The sequence below is a fragment of the Lepisosteus oculatus genome, chromosome 5 (genome assembly GCF_040954835.1).
Source record: "Lepisosteus oculatus isolate fLepOcu1 chromosome 5, fLepOcu1.hap2, whole genome shotgun sequence".
Lineage (NCBI taxonomy): Eukaryota > Metazoa > Chordata > Actinopteri > Semionotiformes > Lepisosteidae > Lepisosteus > Lepisosteus oculatus.
The window spans coordinates 55053284-55072644 of record NC_090700.1 but is presented as its reverse complement, the minus strand read 5'-3'; the positions used below and the strand labels follow the sequence as shown (position 1 = coordinate 55072644).

General features: G+C 36.8%; 1 protein-coding gene across 4 annotated transcripts in view; it reads right to left on the bottom strand.

The window, feature by feature from the left end:
• The window catches only part of LOC102692475 (cytosolic carboxypeptidase 4), a 180030-nt gene that overhangs the window by 44007 nt on the left and 116662 nt on the right, over nucleotides 1-19361 (bottom strand). For all 4 annotated transcript variants that reach the window (XM_015343419.2, XM_015343420.2, XM_015343415.2 and 1 more), the window contains exons 19-21: nucleotides 11637-11766; nucleotides 10603-10734; nucleotides 9677-9853 (exon numbers count right to left, since the gene is read on the bottom strand). In XM_015343419.2, the coding sequence (XP_015198905.2) occupies nucleotides 9677-9853; nucleotides 10603-10734; nucleotides 11637-11766 (439 nt within the window). The remainder of the gene's footprint in view (nucleotides 1-9676; nucleotides 9854-10602; nucleotides 10735-11636; nucleotides 11767-19361) is intronic.

The window sequence follows — 19361 nt, the reverse complement described above, 5'->3', positions numbered from 1 at the left end:
GTAGAGGAATATTTTTGCTTAACAATGCTCTTGCCAGTTCATGAAATGCTTTTTTCAGTTTTTTCCTTATCAATAATACTGTATATTCATGATCCAAATGGTTTAACGAATCGATTATAGAAAATGTAAAAAAACAATGTAAAGAGTTTAAAATGACTCAAAAATCAAGAAAGAGAGTACTGTGAAATACAAATGTAAAATACATTAGTGTAAGACACAGGGAAAATATTCTGTGTTAATTAATATTTATCGATAGGAGTGAGGAAATGCATTTTTAGTTTTTAATATAAAACATATCTGCAAAAACAAATAACTAATTTTGGAAGCAAATTAAAATTATTTTTGTGAGTGTGAGTACAGCTTAGTACACAACTAATCTTTGAGCAGTTCTTCTAAATTTGCAAGCAGCTCAGATCTGCCTTTTCATCATAATCAGTAGTGCAACGGTGTTTTCCAAAAAGATCCTTCTGAAACAAGTCACACATTGAAGGCTAGTTACCACCAGCTGGTGCCAATGTATCCCACCACTTAACAGGCTCTGTTCCACACTACCCACATTGTATACGCTGATCCATGTCAGAAACATGACATAGAAACAGGCTGATTCTTTTTTATTTTGGACTAAACCAAAGTTATTGATATTTTCTGCCTTCCATTTTGAGCAAACCGACACTTAATTAATAGGTCTAATTATATGAAACTGAACACCTCAGTTCAGGGAAAAGTTTAATAGCAAATGCATCTTGATTCTAGTAAGTCTTTAAAATACCTTGAAGAATTACATCAGTAAAGATACAAAGATTATGAGCGGGAATAAAACAATATAGCAAGGTTTAAACTTTGCCCTGTTCATAAAGAATACAAATCTTTCCATTTCACAGCCCTTCCTCCCTGGACTGGCATACTGAAGCCTTCTCAATACAGCACATTGACTCCCTCTTAACTCTGCATGCTGACACCTTCTCCATATTGGATACTTGACTAAGAGTTTCTACTTATCACCTCTGGGTCAACCTTAACCACTTAAAGAACTCCACAGAGAGCACCCTACTGAAATACTGTACTTAAACCTGTGGAAGTTGGTGTTTCATTTTAAGTTATTATATGGAGAGAGACTCTTTTATTAAGAAACGCGCATACATTTTTTTAATAATTAGTGGAAAATCCCTACACTAGAATATTAACTGAGGTTTGTTTTAGTGCTCTCATAAAGATTGCGTGATAAAAATGTTAGCAATTTCAACAGTGATTTTAAAAAATCTGATCAGAATTTTCCACTTGCCTTATATTAAGGTACTGTAGTTGTATTCTGTAAAGTATTTCTTTTATTTGCAATGAGCTCAGAAACAACCTATTAAAACAGCACAGTATAAAGCAGCAAATTAAATGTTATATACAGTAATAAATCACACATACAAATGGAAAAATATTTTTTTATCTGAAGTATTTGACATTACTGTGTACTGTATATTGGGACCTTTTTTAATTACAGTACAATTCAATGGCATTTTAGAATTTTTAAATAGGTCACCACATCTTATCAATATTTTAAACCTTTTTCTGCAGGCATTAGAAAGTACCATCTGATGAAGGGATTTAAAGTTTCAATGCCATAGAAATATGATTTAAACAAACTGTTCCTTGTGTGTAGCTGGAAAACTTCTGAAATACAACATCCTTCTAAATTCACTTGACAGCTCTACCTGGTTCTAAACTATGCATTAACTAAATTCAAACCACAGTGCAAGCCATACATTTATAGACCCTAGTCACATGCATTTTCATCTAGAGTGGAACAAACTTCTTAAATTGTATTGTGCTCACATGCAGTATATATTTACCCTTTTCACCAGCAGTGGAAGGAGGACTGGCTGAATACTGGCTCTACAGTATTCTAGTTGTAATTGAACATCCCACACTGTCAATCCCCCACCACCTATCCATGCATGCTGCACTGATGAGCACCACTTGTGGCTGCTGGCTTTGATTTTACACAGTATATGAAAAAGTGAAATTAAATGTCTGTTTGAGATGTTTCTGCATTCATATGTTTGGAAATATCCAGAGCTAATTAATAATCATTGCCATAATTCCTATATAGGAACAAGTAATAGGTTTATTCCATGCTGAAAAAAAGAAGAAAGAGAACACAACGTTTCGGCCGTGGAGCCTTCTTCAGGTGTCACCTGACACCTGAAGAAGGCTCCACGGCCGAAACGTTGTGTTCTCTTTCTTCTTTTTTTCAGCATGGAATAAACCTATTACTTGTTCCTTTGCAGCCTACGCATGCTGACGCAGCTACCCACCATAATTCCTATATACTGTATATATATATACTGTGTATAGTATGTGTCTGTGTTTTTTGCATATTAATCTATGATTAAAATTAAAAAATATATAGTAACATGCAAATGTAATAGTATTTAAAAAAGTAAATGTGTAGAACCCATATGTTATGTGAGTTATAAAGAAAATTTATCTTGTGTCCATTCCTAATTTCTAATTAATCTTGATCTAATTATAATGTAGAAGAACTTCCTGATCCCAAAACAAGGTTTTGAGAAAAGTTATCAAATCATCCCTCAGCCTTTCCTCTTAGGATATACAAGTACAAGTATTGTTTAGGTGCTCAGTGAAGTACAGTATATGGCAACTGTTCTTTTTCCATATATGGGAAGTTGTTTTGTATAATATTTCTCCCATTCAGTATCTGGAATATGCGGCCATGTGTTATTGCCCAAGAACATTTAAAAATTTATCAGGATGGTGTAAGTGCCAGAGCTCTAGGCTTTGATGATGCTCTTAATTAACTTCCAGCTATTCACAATCTTTGACTACATACAGTATGATTAAACCAGTAAGTGAAGAAGCTTTAAAATTACATTTCCAAATTATATCTTCACTTAGACTTAATGTACACCATTGTACATTTCTGTATTTTCCCACCAGTATATTCTTGAAACAGAAGTGAACATCAACATTTCAACAACACCATCAGCTAATTACTTGATTCCAATTCTTACTCTATAGATGGACGTTTTCTTTTTAAAAACATTCATTTTTCCTGCTAAATTACACTGCTGTCTAACACATATAATATATGAACATCGCTGTGCATCATAATCTCCTAATATTTGTTATCCGTTATTTGGTTGTTGCTTTCCTTTCATTTGAAATGTAAACCTTCTATTCATTCAGAAAGGTAGCCTCTGATCTCTTGTAAATTACACAGATTTGAGGCTGTCAGCAGACAAGGTCTCAGCACGACACTGAAATCCCAAAGTATCTCATTAACAGGTCTGTGTGGCTTGAAAGAGCTGCATTCAAATAGTCTTGTAAGTTGCTATCGTACTAGTAATGTCCCCAGAAGCAGTACTGAGCATAAAGCACTCAGGAAATTGATAATAGGTTGATATTTCCTCCAAGAAGCATTCATCAGAGATGCCCTCAAAGTGAAATTCCTTGCTTAGTGTTCAAGACATTTTTACTTCTCTAAGACTGCTTTATTTTTCCAGATTACATCTTGATGAATATTTTATGAAAATACACTTTCACAGTGACCTTCAGAAATTATTTACTGAGGTCACAGGGGCTGTGTTGGCAAGTGTGCAGTGAGTCTCACCACTGTGGCACCCAAGGTAAAGTGAGAGTTGAAGCCATGCACTGAATGTCTTGGTGTATACAGTATGACACCTGAAGAAGGCTCCACGGCCGAAACGTTGTGTTTTCTTTCTTTTTTTTTCAGCATGGAATAAACCTATTACTTGTTCCTTTGCAGCCTACGCATGCTGACGCAGCTACCCACCTGAACTACTACAATATATGTTTCTTTTTTATTTCTATAGAATTTTATTCCTATTGAATGTTTCCCTCATTCTATAGGCCACCTGAATTAGGTGTGTGCACATACTCTATACAGTGAACCTCCAAATCACTGAAAAGTACTGTCATTTGACTGTCATTGCACTGGTTGACATGTCTCCCACTGATGTCAATGTAAGATCACAGGTGCCCAAAAAGCTCCCAGTGACAATCGAGAGAACTTCAGCCTGCTAAAGCCTACAGTACATGACAGTAACATGACAGTACTTGTCTAAGCGTGTACTGCTGCTCAGTCTCTGACAATCCCTCTCCTGGGATTAGGACATTTTATCATCAGCTAACCTGAGATTAGGGAATCCTGGTCACACTTGACTAATGGCATAGCTCTGTCTCAAACCAGCAACGTCTAGGCTACACAGCTCTCAATTTAGACTCGGAGCAAATCCATGCTGAATTATGATATTTCCAAGCTCTTTTAAGACCATACATTGTTGCACAAGGGCCAAGCATATAACAAAGTAATAAACAAAAAGATATTAATTAATAATAGAATTGGAAAAAAATGCCAAATTATAAGACATCAGATAGTGTTTGGTTATGCTGAAATCTTTTGTAGCATTTCATTTCTTGCAGTAAGACTCTGCAAAGACCTGTAGCCTTGTGCCTCATGGCACTTAGCCCCATGTTAGAAATGTCTAACATACACCACTTTGTGTCTCATTTTATACTTAACAACTCAATATAGAAGGTGTAAAATTGGATAGTAAACATCCTTTAAAGGTCTGAGGCAAAGGTGAAACAAAATGTTTGTTGTCGTATCAATTTTGTACCTCATTACATGTACTGAAATCTAATAAGTCATGGCTTAATACAGTTTCCTGAAAAGTGTTCCTCATTATCTCCTGCCCCTCAGCTACAATTCCTACCTCCATGGCACTGCTTCACTTCCTCTCCACTGGAGTGCATTAATTGGGATTCTAAAGGACTCAACATTCTTCTCCTGGCTGGTTTAATGCAGTGCTGTCTGCCCTTTGAGGAGGGATGTCCATGTCATTCAGAGTTCACAATCGGTTTTTGTCTGCATTTGGCTCTCGGTGAACTTGAAAGTAATATTTGCAATATAGGTGAAAATACTGTATTTTTGTCACCCTCAGGAGGCATTTGTGGTAATGTTTCAATGCACTGTAAAACCAGACATTCAGAGAAAAAAAAAGTTATTTGGCTATCCTTCAATTCTAAAAACTTAAATATATAATATTTACAATCTAGAGCATTTCAGTCTGGAAGAGCAGCATTGACATACACCCCAGTTCTTAAAAAAAAGTCTTCTGCCTCCAAATAATAAATTAATCAATAAGAGTTTTGTAGCTGTTCAACAAAGAACACCTAAATGTATTCATTATGTCTGCCATCACTATTTAAATCTACATATTTACAAAAAAAACACCAAGCATTCTTAAACACCACCACTGGGGGATAAAGTATGTGGCACACATTCATTACACAAAACTGCTTTCACTCTAATGTCAGGAAACAGCAAAAAGCTTTTCTTATAGGCTGGGTAAAACTGGGTTGATAATGTCACTCTCCTTGATTATCAAATTAGATGAAAACTCCAAAGACAAGGACCACATTTACCTCAGGAATTTTATTCACACTGACCATCCAATTTTATGAGTGTCTCAGGCAACCAAAAAATGACTATTTAATTTGTGGCATTGCAAACTGTAGGTGCACTTTGCTTTTCCAATAAGCATTTAAACTAAAGTGCTTTAAGGTGCTTCTCACTGGAGCCCTAGTAAAATAGTTTGCTCTGAATGCAGGATGAGGACTGTCTAGTCACCAATTTCAGTTCACAGACAAACACTCATACTCGCACACTAGCATTCTCAGTGAGCAGATTATTTCAAATTATTGAGTAATCAAAAAAGGAAAATACTGACAACTCTTTGTTTTAGAAAAAAATAAACTAAGTTTTATGATCTTTGTATCCTTAGCTAAATTAAACTTGATAAATTATACTTTAAAACTCAAATACATTATTTTTGCACTCAAGCTCCATGCTTAAGGTGATTGGAGGTGATATCTTTGTGATGCAAATCACTGTTCTTTTGAAGCTCCCCCCCCCCCCTTAGATGGTTGGAATCTTTCTGCATCAAGAAATGACAAGAGTCTCTGTCACTGCTGATCTGCAAAATGGATAAATTTCAGTTTGTCAGAAGTCGCATGCCATTACTCTCTCTTGGACAGTTCTAAGGAGTGCAAATCTCACACTTGGTCTGTCTCTGATGTGTAAAGCCTCCTGAATTTCACATGCAGGGTGCACAAAACAAAAAAGAGCACTCAGTAATTTAGATTAAGAGTCTTTTGCTTTGAAGAAGAAAATACGTTTTCTTTCAATCCTTTTATTTTCTTTTCTCATCCAAAACATTAAAATGCAGAGCTGCTTTACTTCAGTGAGGAAAGTATTTTCCAGAGTTTTCTTTTAAATTAATGCCTAACAGTCTTGACAGAAAGGATTTATTCAGATGCTTTTAATTTATTGTATTTATACAATGTATATTTTCCTTTGCTTTCTGCAATACACATGCCAATAACATGATATTGCAGCTATGTAGCTCTTGACAAAGACCCCTTGGCTGACTTAGTGACTGACTGAGAGCATAGTAAAACCCCTATTTACCAAAAGTTTCATTTCAGCCCATTATTTCACATTTGCACTAATTTCAGGTACAGTACAGTAGGTGTGTGCTGCACATTCAGGCCTTCTAAAAACTGAGATGGCCTCTTGAATTGGCCTGTCTGATATCAGCATGAAACATTACATGATTTTTAATCAGAAGACAACCAGAGGGTTGCTTGACTTTCATGTACTGCAGATGTGTTTTTCCCAATTCATTAATTGTGGATCACCCCCAAAATCCATCTATCCACTTCCCCACCTCTCACACAAAGACACACACACTCACACCTGAGTAAATTTTCTCAGAAGACAATTAGCCTACCAGCATGTTTTTGGACTGTGAGAGGAAACATTAGCAGCAGGTGAATACCCACAGCAACACAGGTAGAACACACAAACCTCACGCAGACAGCACCCCAGATCCAGTATTGTATCTGGAGCCCCAGCGCTGTGAGCCAGCACTGCTAAGCACTGCACCATCATGCCAGCCCTCATCCCAGAAGTCCAGCATTTAATTTGTTTGGCCCAGATTCCTGATTTACAACTTCCATATGGACAAAGGATTTCAAAGTTATTGTACCATCACATTTCAAAGCTATAAAAGAAAAATCTCAACTTATAAATTGGTGGTATGAATGGTTTAATGAAAAAATGAAAAAATATATAAAAGGAAATAGTTTGTAAAGCTTTTAAAAAGATTAATTAGCAAGCAGACAACAGAGTGCACACTAAATGACAATGAAATGTCCAGAAAGATATTGTACGACATTCTGACACGTCACACTGCACATCTCATCAACTCATTAACTCTTTAAAATTCTTCAACATCTCTCATCATCAAATCAATCTCATAATTCATCAAACGTTTTCTATACAAAAAATAAAAATTAGTCATCTAGAGTATATTAATTTAGTCCCTCCTGCCATTATAAGTGACTGGGAATCTGCTGTTGGAACTCTGAGAAAATATCAGCTTAGTCATTTCATTAATCCATTTAAAATAAGTCAGATAGTTTGTAAGACGTTTCTAGTTATCCTTTGATTCTTTAAATAGTATACAATAATTCAGCTTACAATTCTTCTGTATCCCCAATCAGACTTGAAATGAGAATTTCTATTATTTTTACTCAGTCCCTGAATTAGCCCAACTTTTAAATAAAACTAAGGGATGGTTTTATATCTTCAGAAAATGGCATTATCACAGGAAACAAGTGAAATATTAAGCTTAAGTTTTGTATAAACCACTAATTGATCAACATTCAATGTAAGCTTTGCAAATATTAAGAATACTTGGAATTTAAAATTATGTTAAGCCTAAAACATTATACTAGCCTATATATCTATAGCAGGACCTCCACTGAAATATTACAACAAGCATTTTCTGTTTAATTTTAACAGGAATGGAGCATTAATTGTCAATATTCTTAGAAATAAATTCATTTTAAGATTAAAGAGAAATGCATTTTTTATCTTGGAAAGCTAGTCTTCTCTGGACAGTGTGCAGATAATATTTTATCATAATACTCTTGACCTTTTCTTAATTGCCTGCAAAAGAAAAAACAGCAAAGCTGTAAATTAATAAAGAGAAAGTGATGACTAAGTTGCTGATTTTTCATCTTTGTTCTTTTTATTTTGCTTGTAGAGCATTCTGAGGCAATACTAAATGTGTGTGGCAAAGCGGCTCTATTCATGGAGCAACATTTTCAGAGGCCTCATCCAAATTATTTCAAGATGCCAAGAGCTGTGCAGACAAATATGTTCAATCAGGGTGGAGACTGAGCTAAAAGGGCTGTTTCTGTTTGAACGTGTTGGGTGCAGTCATTTTTCTTAGAGAACTCGAAAGATCATTCTTAATACAGGGACAAGCCTCTTCAGTGTACAGCACATGTTCATGAAGAAGAATCACAAACCTCCACATCTGATGACTTTTAAAAGGGCATTGTAAAAGACATAATACATTATTGATCCAAGATACAATTATACTAGTGGCTGGATGAGAAGTGGAAAAGTGTTATTTTAATAAGATGACACTGTTACAAATGATTACTGCATTTATTCATACAACTCCCTGTTTCCTAGGAAACAGTGTGTTAAAGTGGTAGCAGTGAAACTGTGAGATATCGCAGCCTGTGGCCATGAGGAGGAAGCGATGATGTCACAGCTAAGATCTGAGGGTGAAGAGTCTCTTCTGTAGTGGCTTTGCAGAAACTGTACCTTCCTTCTCTAATATACAGCAAGAACAGGTAGGGAGTGATAAATTACCTGGATCAGGTACTAAATCTTCAGGAAGAAGAGCTAGGAGGTATTGTCTTGGTTATTTTGCTCATAAATATGAGGGCTGCAACAGCAAATTATCTTTCTCACTGTCCTGTCTGGTTTGTCTTCCATCATCCTTTTGTTCCCTTCTGTCGTTTTTGGATGCACTTATCTAGACAAATGACCAGGACCCCCGAAGGACAGATCCCAAAGCTGCCAAATCTTAAGCTAGATGCATCAATGTCTTTTCTGCAGTCATGCACATAATTAAGATGCCTCCTCATTTAGAACTCATTGACTGCCATCTGACATCTTGGTTGGTTACTGGCTATTCCTGCCCGTTGACACAACAATACTCAATGCTTTATCACCAAGAACATTGAGAAAATGAATAAGCTGCAGTACAACAAATCTACACAAGTCTGACAAAATGCCCAGATTAACCATTCTGCTGCAATATAGCACAGCAAACAGATTTTAGACTTGATAATAAAGCTGCAGAATTCGAGGTAGTTGGATTAATGCTCTTTATGTGAACAGTGTCCAGAGAGTTAAAGCTCTGGAAAGAGAATGTTTTAATGCATGTTTTTGTAGTTAGATCTCAAAGCTGATCAAATCTCTAAATCACTGGTATCCAATGACACCAAACAAGGTCCTTACTCATGCACACCCACTTCATCCTGAAGAGCTCTTGATAGCAGATATTACACTGATGAATTGTCTTAAGCTAATTTCCTTCTAGTTCTTTTACAAAAAATTGAATTCTCTGCAGGTACCCTTTAAGATACATAATATCTTCAGTGAGTCATTTATCTTGTTTTACCCTCAGTGCAATGCCACATGCTATGGTCTCCTAAGAAAGCTGCATACAACTCCATTGCAAACATTGAAAGTAACCCAGACAATTCGCCCCACCTTGTAGACTCCCTGGTTACAGCTGTTGTAGGTGCTCTCCATGGTGTAGCTCCTCTGGACCCCCATCTCTCTCCACACAACCACCCGAGCTGTGGACCCGCGCGACTTCTCCACCAGGAAGTTGCAGCTGTTGAATGAGAAGGCCGGAGCAATTCTGTCCAGGACTTTAGGAAGAGTCTGAAACAACCACAGCCAGGATAAGTTTGACAGTTTTGCACTTCAGAACAATTTGTTCTTCCCTATCCCAGAAATTTGTTGCTTCAAATTTCTTTAATGTGACTGGCAAATGTTTGAAGGTGCTGTCCTTAACGATGCAGATATATTTATATAATGCTTGCACATACTGTAAGCAAACTATTGAAACTCACAAGACAATTACATAGAAATCATTAAAATACAATTAAACACTAAATACCATCCAATATTTCTCACTGCGTCTGTGTTTTAGTCACTTTTAAATTACCCTATTATTGTTTTAGACTTGTCTACGTATGTATCATAAAAATATTTTCCACTAACTTGTCTTGTGAGAGAAGTCATGTCTTTACACTTATACACCTTCAGGTTATAAGTGTCTAATACCAAGTTAAAGAACTCATATTAAATTGTAAGTTTAATTGCATTAATTATAACCTTTGAGGGTTTAACAATGCTCTCTCTATCTTCTGTAATTATTTCTCCTAATTTGATATTGTCAAAGACAAAATTGCAAAAACTGTCACATTTGCGACATTGCGTTTTTTTACCAGTTTTTCGTTTTCCTTTTTGCCACAGCTTTAATACTATTCAATGAAAGTCTACAGATGTCTGTCTTATCAGTACCAAATGAATGATTAAATCTGCGCAGGATGACTTTGCTGCTGCCACACTTTGGAGCTCTAAACGGATTTCGGTACAGGAGAAAACCCAAAGAAGAGTGGCGATACCCGGTATCCAGGATCCTCCTTAAAAATCAAGGCATGGAGAGGCACACCAGACTCCCAGAGGGTCTCCTTCACACTGCAGCCATACAGGAAGACGTTCTTCTTCCTTGAGTGGCCGTGATAGTCACAGAATACCTAGAGGGGAAGCCCCAGGTGAGTCAGAGCAGGCTTCGGGGCTTTTTCTAATAGTAGGACAGAATGAAAAATAGAATGGAAATTGGTTCCAGACTTCCTGATGTTTTTCCTTGATCACCTTCTAGTCTGGTGCACAGGGTCAGCTGAATGCCTGACCAGTCCTTATTAAATTTCCAACTTGGGCAAGGCAAACTTCTCCATTGGCTCAAGCATTTTGCCCAAGTATCCCTGAGCAGTCACGTTCAATTCTTAATATGCATGAAAAGTATACTTGTGTTGAAGGACATGCCTCCCTGCATCATGACACTTCAAAAAACCCCACTATTTGACTCAATCAACAACACAATAGTCACCAAAATGCTCATCACAATATTCAACAAACACTGGTTATTCAATAATTGATTGAATGTTTACTCCTCTGCAGTTTTCCAAAGATTCCAAGAGCATAAGGAAAAGGCATCTTGGTCACCTTATTCATCAGCAAGATCAAACACCTCTCCTCTCAATGTTCTTAAGACTGATGGTTAAATTTCAGAACGCCAGATATTAAAATAATATTTATGAAAACAAGTAGAAATTGATGCTTATCTTTTTAAACCAGGCTCCCTGAAAAATTCAGATTTAATCAGCTTGTAAAGACAAAACCACTGCATTTTTTGTACTTGCGAGAAACACTCAAGAAGCTAGGAATTTTAGATGGTACTGTATATCCTGAATTTGTAACAGCTCTTTCTTATAGCAAGTTGTGCCTAACTCTTAAATCCTGCACCAGGCAAGTCTACATCTAATGTTAAGTTCAATGTGTGTGAATATAGAGATAGTAGTGATCTTGCCAGATAGGCCCATAGCTACTGTAACCTCACGATGGCCAATTTGGAGACAGTCGTTAATGCCAGTCTTACCAGTGGGGCTCTCCCAATGCTGTTGAGGTAGTAGAGGAAGCCTTTGGTGTGGTATATTGTAGGGCTGAGAGTCGGGTCTGGCTTCAGCCACTGCCTGTTCAGGTCCTCTCCACTCAGGGAACAGCGGTGCCTGCAGTTCCATTAAAAAAAACTCCTAAAAGAGCTGCTCTAAAACAAAAATCGCAATCAAAATGGCTGTGCCAATCCAAAAGTGCAAGAGGATTAAGACATCTCTTTCTTCTACTTACTGTAAATCAAAAAGGCTTCTGATTTTGTAATGTACAATTGTTATGCACACCCATATACTGTATAAAGAGAATTATTTGGTGATAGTGAAATTAATTAAAAGGGAGTTTTCATAAACAGTCTACAAGTCTGAGGAACTGAAATAAAAGGTTAAAAAAAAGATAAAAAGATGCATTGAAATAATTGTTAAGCAAAGTTGTTGAGTGAGTCCTAAGTACTAAATAATATTGTAATTGCAGAAATGGATTTGGTAACAGCATACTGTATATATATATTAATTGTGCATGCAGAAGAGGTCTCATTGTGTAAGATAAGAGTTTACTTTCTTGGGACTAGTACCAATATCTAATTCAATCCCCCCTGAAGAGGGATTCAGCTTTTGGTGCATTACTTTAATAGTTGTCTAGGCTGCCCAGGTCAGGTGCACAGGCAGACATTGGGATGATCACCTCAAAACAGCTGCCTCATTTTGGGTGGGTGTACAAGGACAATGGGCTGCAAATACAGGATGCCAATGTACGAACTATTAAATCCTGTAATATAATAAACAGAATGTTGTAGTGGAATACTTGGGTATAATTATTGTCAAAGCACTGACAAGTGGAGTAAATCCACTGATCAGGTGTATTTAAGAGGCATCTTTGGCACCTTGGGGGGTCAACAGACCCTTTTTGGTACAAGGTAGTAGCTATACAGTGGCGAGATCTGCAGCGGGTCAGTCTGTTTAATCCTTTGTGTTGTGTTTCATACTGAGTTGTACTGTCACTGTGTGTAGTAAGAGCTACGGGGCAGAAGGGTTTTCATTTATTTTGTACAGTTTTTTGTTTGTTTGTGTTTGAACCTACACAGCAAAGCCAAGATCCCTGCTGGACCACGAGTAAAATATTGATGTGGTGTGTGTACTTATGTGCTAAGGTCCCCATCGGTCTTCCATGTGGAAGAGGAAATCTTCCTCTGAAAACTCTGAAAATCAAATTTTCTTTCTGCTACGAAAATGAAAATGAAAAGTTATTTTGTTGCAATGATACATCCAGTTTAATGGAAAAGATAAGACACAGGTGTAGCGTCGGTCATTCCAGCATCCTGCATCATTGGATATTAACATTATCTGTCATTGCAGGTGTGCACAGGGTCAGTGCATGGCAGAACACGCTATAAAACATTAAACTCAGAGGTGCTGTACTCCAAATGAGGAGCAAGTCTATCTGGAAACCTGCAAACCACAATTTTCACAAGCAAAAGGATCAGATCTAATGATACTAGCATTCTGAAGAAGCATACAGTGAAATTGCACAAAGCTTAAAAATGTCTTGAGGACCAATTACATACTGTAACTGCAAGTCTTTAATTATGATATGAAATAGAATAATTACAAATTTCCAGTTCTTGTGCAACAGACCTTACTTTAAATTCTCATGATTTATTGTTGGCAATGCAAGGTGCTGTCAGAATGATTGATTATTCATTAAGAAAAATGTACCGTATATCAGATTTCTACATGGTATTCTGAAATTAATTGCACTACATAAAACCTAAACTTTTTTCTGTTTGCCAATGTTTTACTTGCTGAAAAAAATTGAGATTCAAATTTCTTTTCACATTAAGATATGATATACAGTATTAGATATTTCATATTAAGCAACTTTCAATAATAAACAATATTATTAAATTATATACATTATAAACGATATGCAGTATTTGAAAAATAAACATCAGCCTCTAAAAAAATTAAATTAAATTAAATTGGCTTTTGTGTTGCTAAAGTCCCCTTAGCTGTAATTTGTTTGTTTGTTTTGCTTTCACCTGCAAGCATTTTCTGGTAATGTTTGTTATCCTGAGGCAATATATGAGAGCCGTTAATAAGCCGAAAGCTGCAGGTACAGAAAGTCTAAGGTCTAAAAGATAGTGCCTGATAAGTGTGAGTAACTCAAGCTACATGGTGGATTGCATTTACTGTAGCAATACAAACTGGAGGATATCTAAAGCGGGAGGGCCAGTGTTTTATAAAGGCTGTTTTCATGGTGTTTATGTTCATCCCTAGAGTGTATGTTAGTCTAGTGTACATTACATAAAGGAAGATCAGAAAATAAGGTGCATTACAACTGAAAGAAATAATTTATTTTGTTTCATAAACACATCGCATTGTCCTGGCCATTTAGTGCGCTTCTCATAATTAAAATTATTTTGAAATTCCCTTGCCTGGGTAAAGAACATGAATAGACACTTAGAAAGATTAAAAGCTCAGTAACCAAGTAAATAAATCAGCAGGTAAGTTTAAGCCCAGACCTTTTCGCCTCCACTTATTGCATTGTGTTATTATACTTCCAGTAAAAGACAAACTCTTTTCATGTTTGATTTGTCATTTTCATACATTTTTCCAGTTTTTCTAGCTTAACCGTTCTCTTAAGCACAGCATAGTACTGTAAATTACCAGGAAACTGAAAACTTTTTTTCTCCAGTGAAAAAACTGAACTTCAAATACACGCCAACTATCTTTGTGAATATTAGTTAAGTAAAACCCCCTGCTTTTCCATACTTACAGTCCATTCCTTCTGTTGCCACCTTCAAACTTTTAAATTGTTCTCAGGTAATGCAAATAACTTTAAATAAAATTCCTTAAGTACTGCTGCATAAATGTTTTCTTGATCAGCTTTTGGTATTTTTCAATTTATGTTCAGTTTGGAAACAACGAGTTGTTAACATCTGCACTCATTGTGTTGTTGCCTGTGAGAGATTGAGAACGGGCAGACAGGTTCTGCCAGCCCTCACTCATTAAGCCATTCATCTGTTCACATACTCTTGGCCCCACAGTGACTGACAGGAGAGCTGGTACCGATTGGAGGAGTAACATGCCTCTCATTGATGTCACTGCAAGTCTGTGAATGCCAAGAAAGTATCACTGGTCACTGATTTATCGCAAACCTAACACACAGCTGACCAACTAATACCAATAAAATACTGGTAGCACTAAGCTGATTGTGCATGACCCCTTGGGAATGTTAATTAACAATGTCATTAGAGGCAGAGGCTCAAGCCTAAGATGATGTATTTACGTGTTTATATAAAAAGCTGTCATCGCTTCTTCATTTTCAGTGATTTAAACATATGTAAAATATGAGTGGTTCAAAGAGAAAAGGTATCATTCTGAAATGCAACACTGGGCTGAATTTAAGCAATGTTGAGACAATGTAGTGAAGCAAATAATACATCCAAATAAATACTATGGTATGTACTGTAGTAACAGTTGTATTATTTATTTCAAAGAAAGGATTGTAAAAGTTATGCAATGCACTTTTTATATCTCAGAATACTGTGTACAATCTACAATGCTGTATACAGGATATTGGTGTCTTAGATAAAGCTTAAAGAAGAGCAACAAGAATAATTCCATATCTCAATCTAATGGGAAAATACCAAAACCTGAATTGTTTTATGCTCAGCACTTAACAAAGGATTTGAGGGCACACACCTTCACCTTACTTGGAAGTACAGTATACTGTATGTACTGTACAGTAGAATTTTGTACACAAAGTGTTGTGTGTTTCCAAAATAACCTGCTAAGTTGATTCCTTAAGAACCTTCACAAAATGTATGGGTGTGATCTTCAATAAGCCATTGGCAACCAAATAAGCTAAGCAGGTTAAATAGCCTCTTCCCATTTGTAACCCATCCCTTAACATCCTCTTGTTCCTGGTAAGGGCTCCGGCATCCTTGCAACCTTATTTTCTTGTGTTCAACTAGATGGGGTTTAGTGGTCTTGATTACCTGGGGTATCATCAGCTCACAGTGCAGCTGGAACTCCTGTGATTTGACTGGCCTCTGTGAGCTCTGAGCTTACAGTGCTGTCATCAAGAGACACATCTCTTCTATCAATGCTTCCTCTTCTTTTAGCACTGAAGAGCTCGCGGTGAGCAAAAATGGTCATCAGTGCTGACAAGTGCACATCGTGGAGGAGAAAGGGCACTAGGATCATAGCAGTGAAGCCAAGATGAATAACATCAAGTGTTTCTGAGATTTTAGAGTAGAAATTTAGATATGTTTTTCTTTGCTTGGTTTTTTAGTACTATGCTGCCACTTATCTTAGATTAATTGATTTTAATCAATTCAATGAATGGATACAGTACATTTAAAACACTCATAAATCTTTAAGGAATAAAAAACTAACATGGCCGTTTTGGTGCCTTTCAATATAGAATAACGTAAGTCACCACTTATGGATCCATCTTTATGTACACTATAAATTACGTATTGATTCCCACAGAGATTTCTAAACACAGTGCTACAACACTCCCTTCTATGCATGGGTTTGTCAAATTTTAAATCTACAGTAATTCATCCCCTCTGGTTGTCTGTACAGCCTGGGTATCAATCCCACAGACAGAAACTCGGAAAGCAGCCCATATGAATTAGTAACCAGATGCCACTTTACATCTGTTGCAGACTTTTTCCAGGTCTTGAATACATTTTGGTCAATTTAATCTTGGAAAGACAAGATTGATACAAAATGGTGAACTGTGTTAAATCATTCAGAACACAGAAACACTCCAGCAAGAACGGACTGCCAGAACAAATTAGAGCACAAAGCCCAGTTACAGATGCCATGTGGCCTTCATTGTACAAGGCAAATGTAGGAAGAGAATGGCCCTGGCCTTGAAATTCCCATTGAACTCAAAACATAGGTTAGATCCCAGCACAGATGGATGAAGATACAGGGGGAAATTCTTGCACTTATCAGGTCTGTTGGTGTAGTACTTGCAGACAGTTCTCTGTAATTATGGCCTAACCATATGCCTTTACCATGAATTGCCTGCATGTTGATATTGGTTCTTCATGTCCATACTTTACTCAGAATTAATAGACAGTAGAGCCATTTAAATTTGGAATTTATTTATTTTTCTTATTTACTGCCTAGTGTTACTGCAGGTGTTGATCATCTCAAAGTCATCACTGCAGCCCTTGAACCAGTCCACAGTCCGCAGGCATCCTGAGTGATGTGCACATGTGCACCATCATTCACTACCTTATCACACTGAGCATGGACAGCAGAGCTAAGGCATCAGACAGAAGATGATGCAGCAGCTCTCCCTGGTGACACTGTGAACCAAAGGTAGAAAGAAACCCTGGCTGACTTCAACCCACCTAACCGCAGTAGCACTTGGTCAATTGTCTCAGGAAATTAACAGACAAAGCTACTGCCATAGAATAGAAATGAGCCAGTGGCCTCCCTTTTCACCTTTCATGACATGGCACAAACTACACCACAGAAAAAACACCATTTGAAATTGAAACAAAATCACATGCAGGTTCTTGCAACTCTTATTACAAACGCTGACCGAAAAGGTCTTCCATCACCACCACCAACCTTGTTAATGACTTTCTTTGAGATCAGTGTTTCATTTACTTTCTTTTCTGACAACTACTTTAATTATTAGAGATTTGTTTGATGATTGTTATTGTGCAAAAAGAAAAACAATAAGTAGGTGAAGAATAGGTCTGCCTTAGCTCTATGAAATACATTAATATTTATATTTAGTACACTACTCTGGTTTAAAACCATGTATGTTTAAATTCAGTATGAGATGGAATATAGCAAGGGTAATATGATGAGGCAGACATTATTCTGCACTAGATTAGTTGTAAAAAAATCAGAAATTAGTTTATTTGTAAAACAAATATATATTCTAAATGTAAACACATAGAGCTGTTGTACTGTGAGAAAAACTAGTGAGCCTGTATATTTTAATTTTCCTGTCATATCTGAAAAATATTCTTTGAGAAAACCCAGGCGCATGAGCATGCAAAGTTAAATGCAAAATGGATTTGTGTCACAGCAGGAGAAAGATTGTTAAAGATTTAATTAGGAATACTGTTGTTCAGTGTGTAAAGATTAAACCACAATCATCATTTACAAGTTGCATGAACCAAAGAACATTATTAAATTATTAATCAGAATATGCTATCTTAAGAAACAACCCTAGGAAAAGGAAAATTGATCTTCAAAGCACTTCAGTAAGATATAATCCTGTTGGAATTTATAAAATCTGTTGGGTTTATTTTTTCTAGCTGGAAATCTTGCAGCGTAGTATTTCATTCGAGATAAAAAGTGATATTTAAGACGACACTAAAACTGTAAAGATTTGTTTGACTGAAAAAAGAAAAGCCTCTTCCAGACATTTTCCTGTGCCAGCCCCTTCAGCTGCTGTCTTACTGGGTCACTTTTATGATAGTTGTCTTGAGAAAGGAAATATACAGTATACTGTATACACACTGTCTCACCTGCTGTGCCCTTTCTCACATGCTTCTTACCTCTTCCTCTTCCTTTGAAGCCTGCATGCTGACACAGCTCCCCACTAAAAACTCTGTCTATACACCATACGGTACAGCGTATATCCACTTTTCAGCGCTGTCATGGTTTTCCTCTCTCAGTAGTTTCTTCTACTATAACGTATAACACTGCAGATACTTTATACAAGTTCACAAGTTCCATATACTGCACAACGCTACTGTATATAACACTATAATACATGTTTAATTGTTCTGATTTTCCTATAGCAAATTGTACTTTAAAAAATGAATTATTTCTTTCTCCCTATATGTTAGTTGACCATGTTTTAACAATAATAATTCCTTACACATATATAGCACTTTTCTGGACAATTCACTCAAAGCACTTTACAGCTAATGGGGATCCCCCCGACCACCACCAATGTGCAGCCCCACCTGGATGATGTGACAACAGCCATAGTGCCAGTTTTATGTCTCAATCAAAGGGCAGCGCCTTTTTACAGTATAGTGTCCTCATCACTGTACTGGGGCATTAGGACCCACACAGACTGCAGAGTGAGCACCCCCTACTGGCCCCATGAACAGCTGTTCCAGGAGATGCCTTAGTTTTTCCCAGGAGGTCTCCCTTCCAGGTACTGACCAGGCTTGAACTTGCTACACTTCTGCTGGCTAGTTTTAAGTTTAGGTTGAGACTGTGTGGTGTCTATAAAATGTAGCTTGTCAGGGGTGATAACCATGGAGTGATAGGCCATAGCACCATAGGACCTTATCTCCACTCCTGGCATGAGGAGACTGTACGGCCTGCTTAATATTGCATTCCATGTATTCCATGGTACTTATACCTATAATTCATACATTTGTCACAGCCTCTTCCAATATTACTTTTCTCTGAATTCTAAAGACATGACAATGTAACAGAAAGTCCCATATATACAGTAGCACAGAGAAAATTAGAATTAAAGAAACAATAATCTTCATTATTTGTCAAGGTAATCAAGAAAAGCATGGGATGCATTAAATAAGTCTTGTTTTAAATTGTTCACTTTGTTGCTTTCTAAATAGACCTTACAGGTGAAAAGCTAGCTATGCTGGTGAAACAGACCTTAATCCATTTTTGGAATTCCTCTGAATTCCACAGCTCAGTGTGCAGCACGGCAGCAGGCCAGAATAGGCTGTAAGATGCCCAAGAGCCCA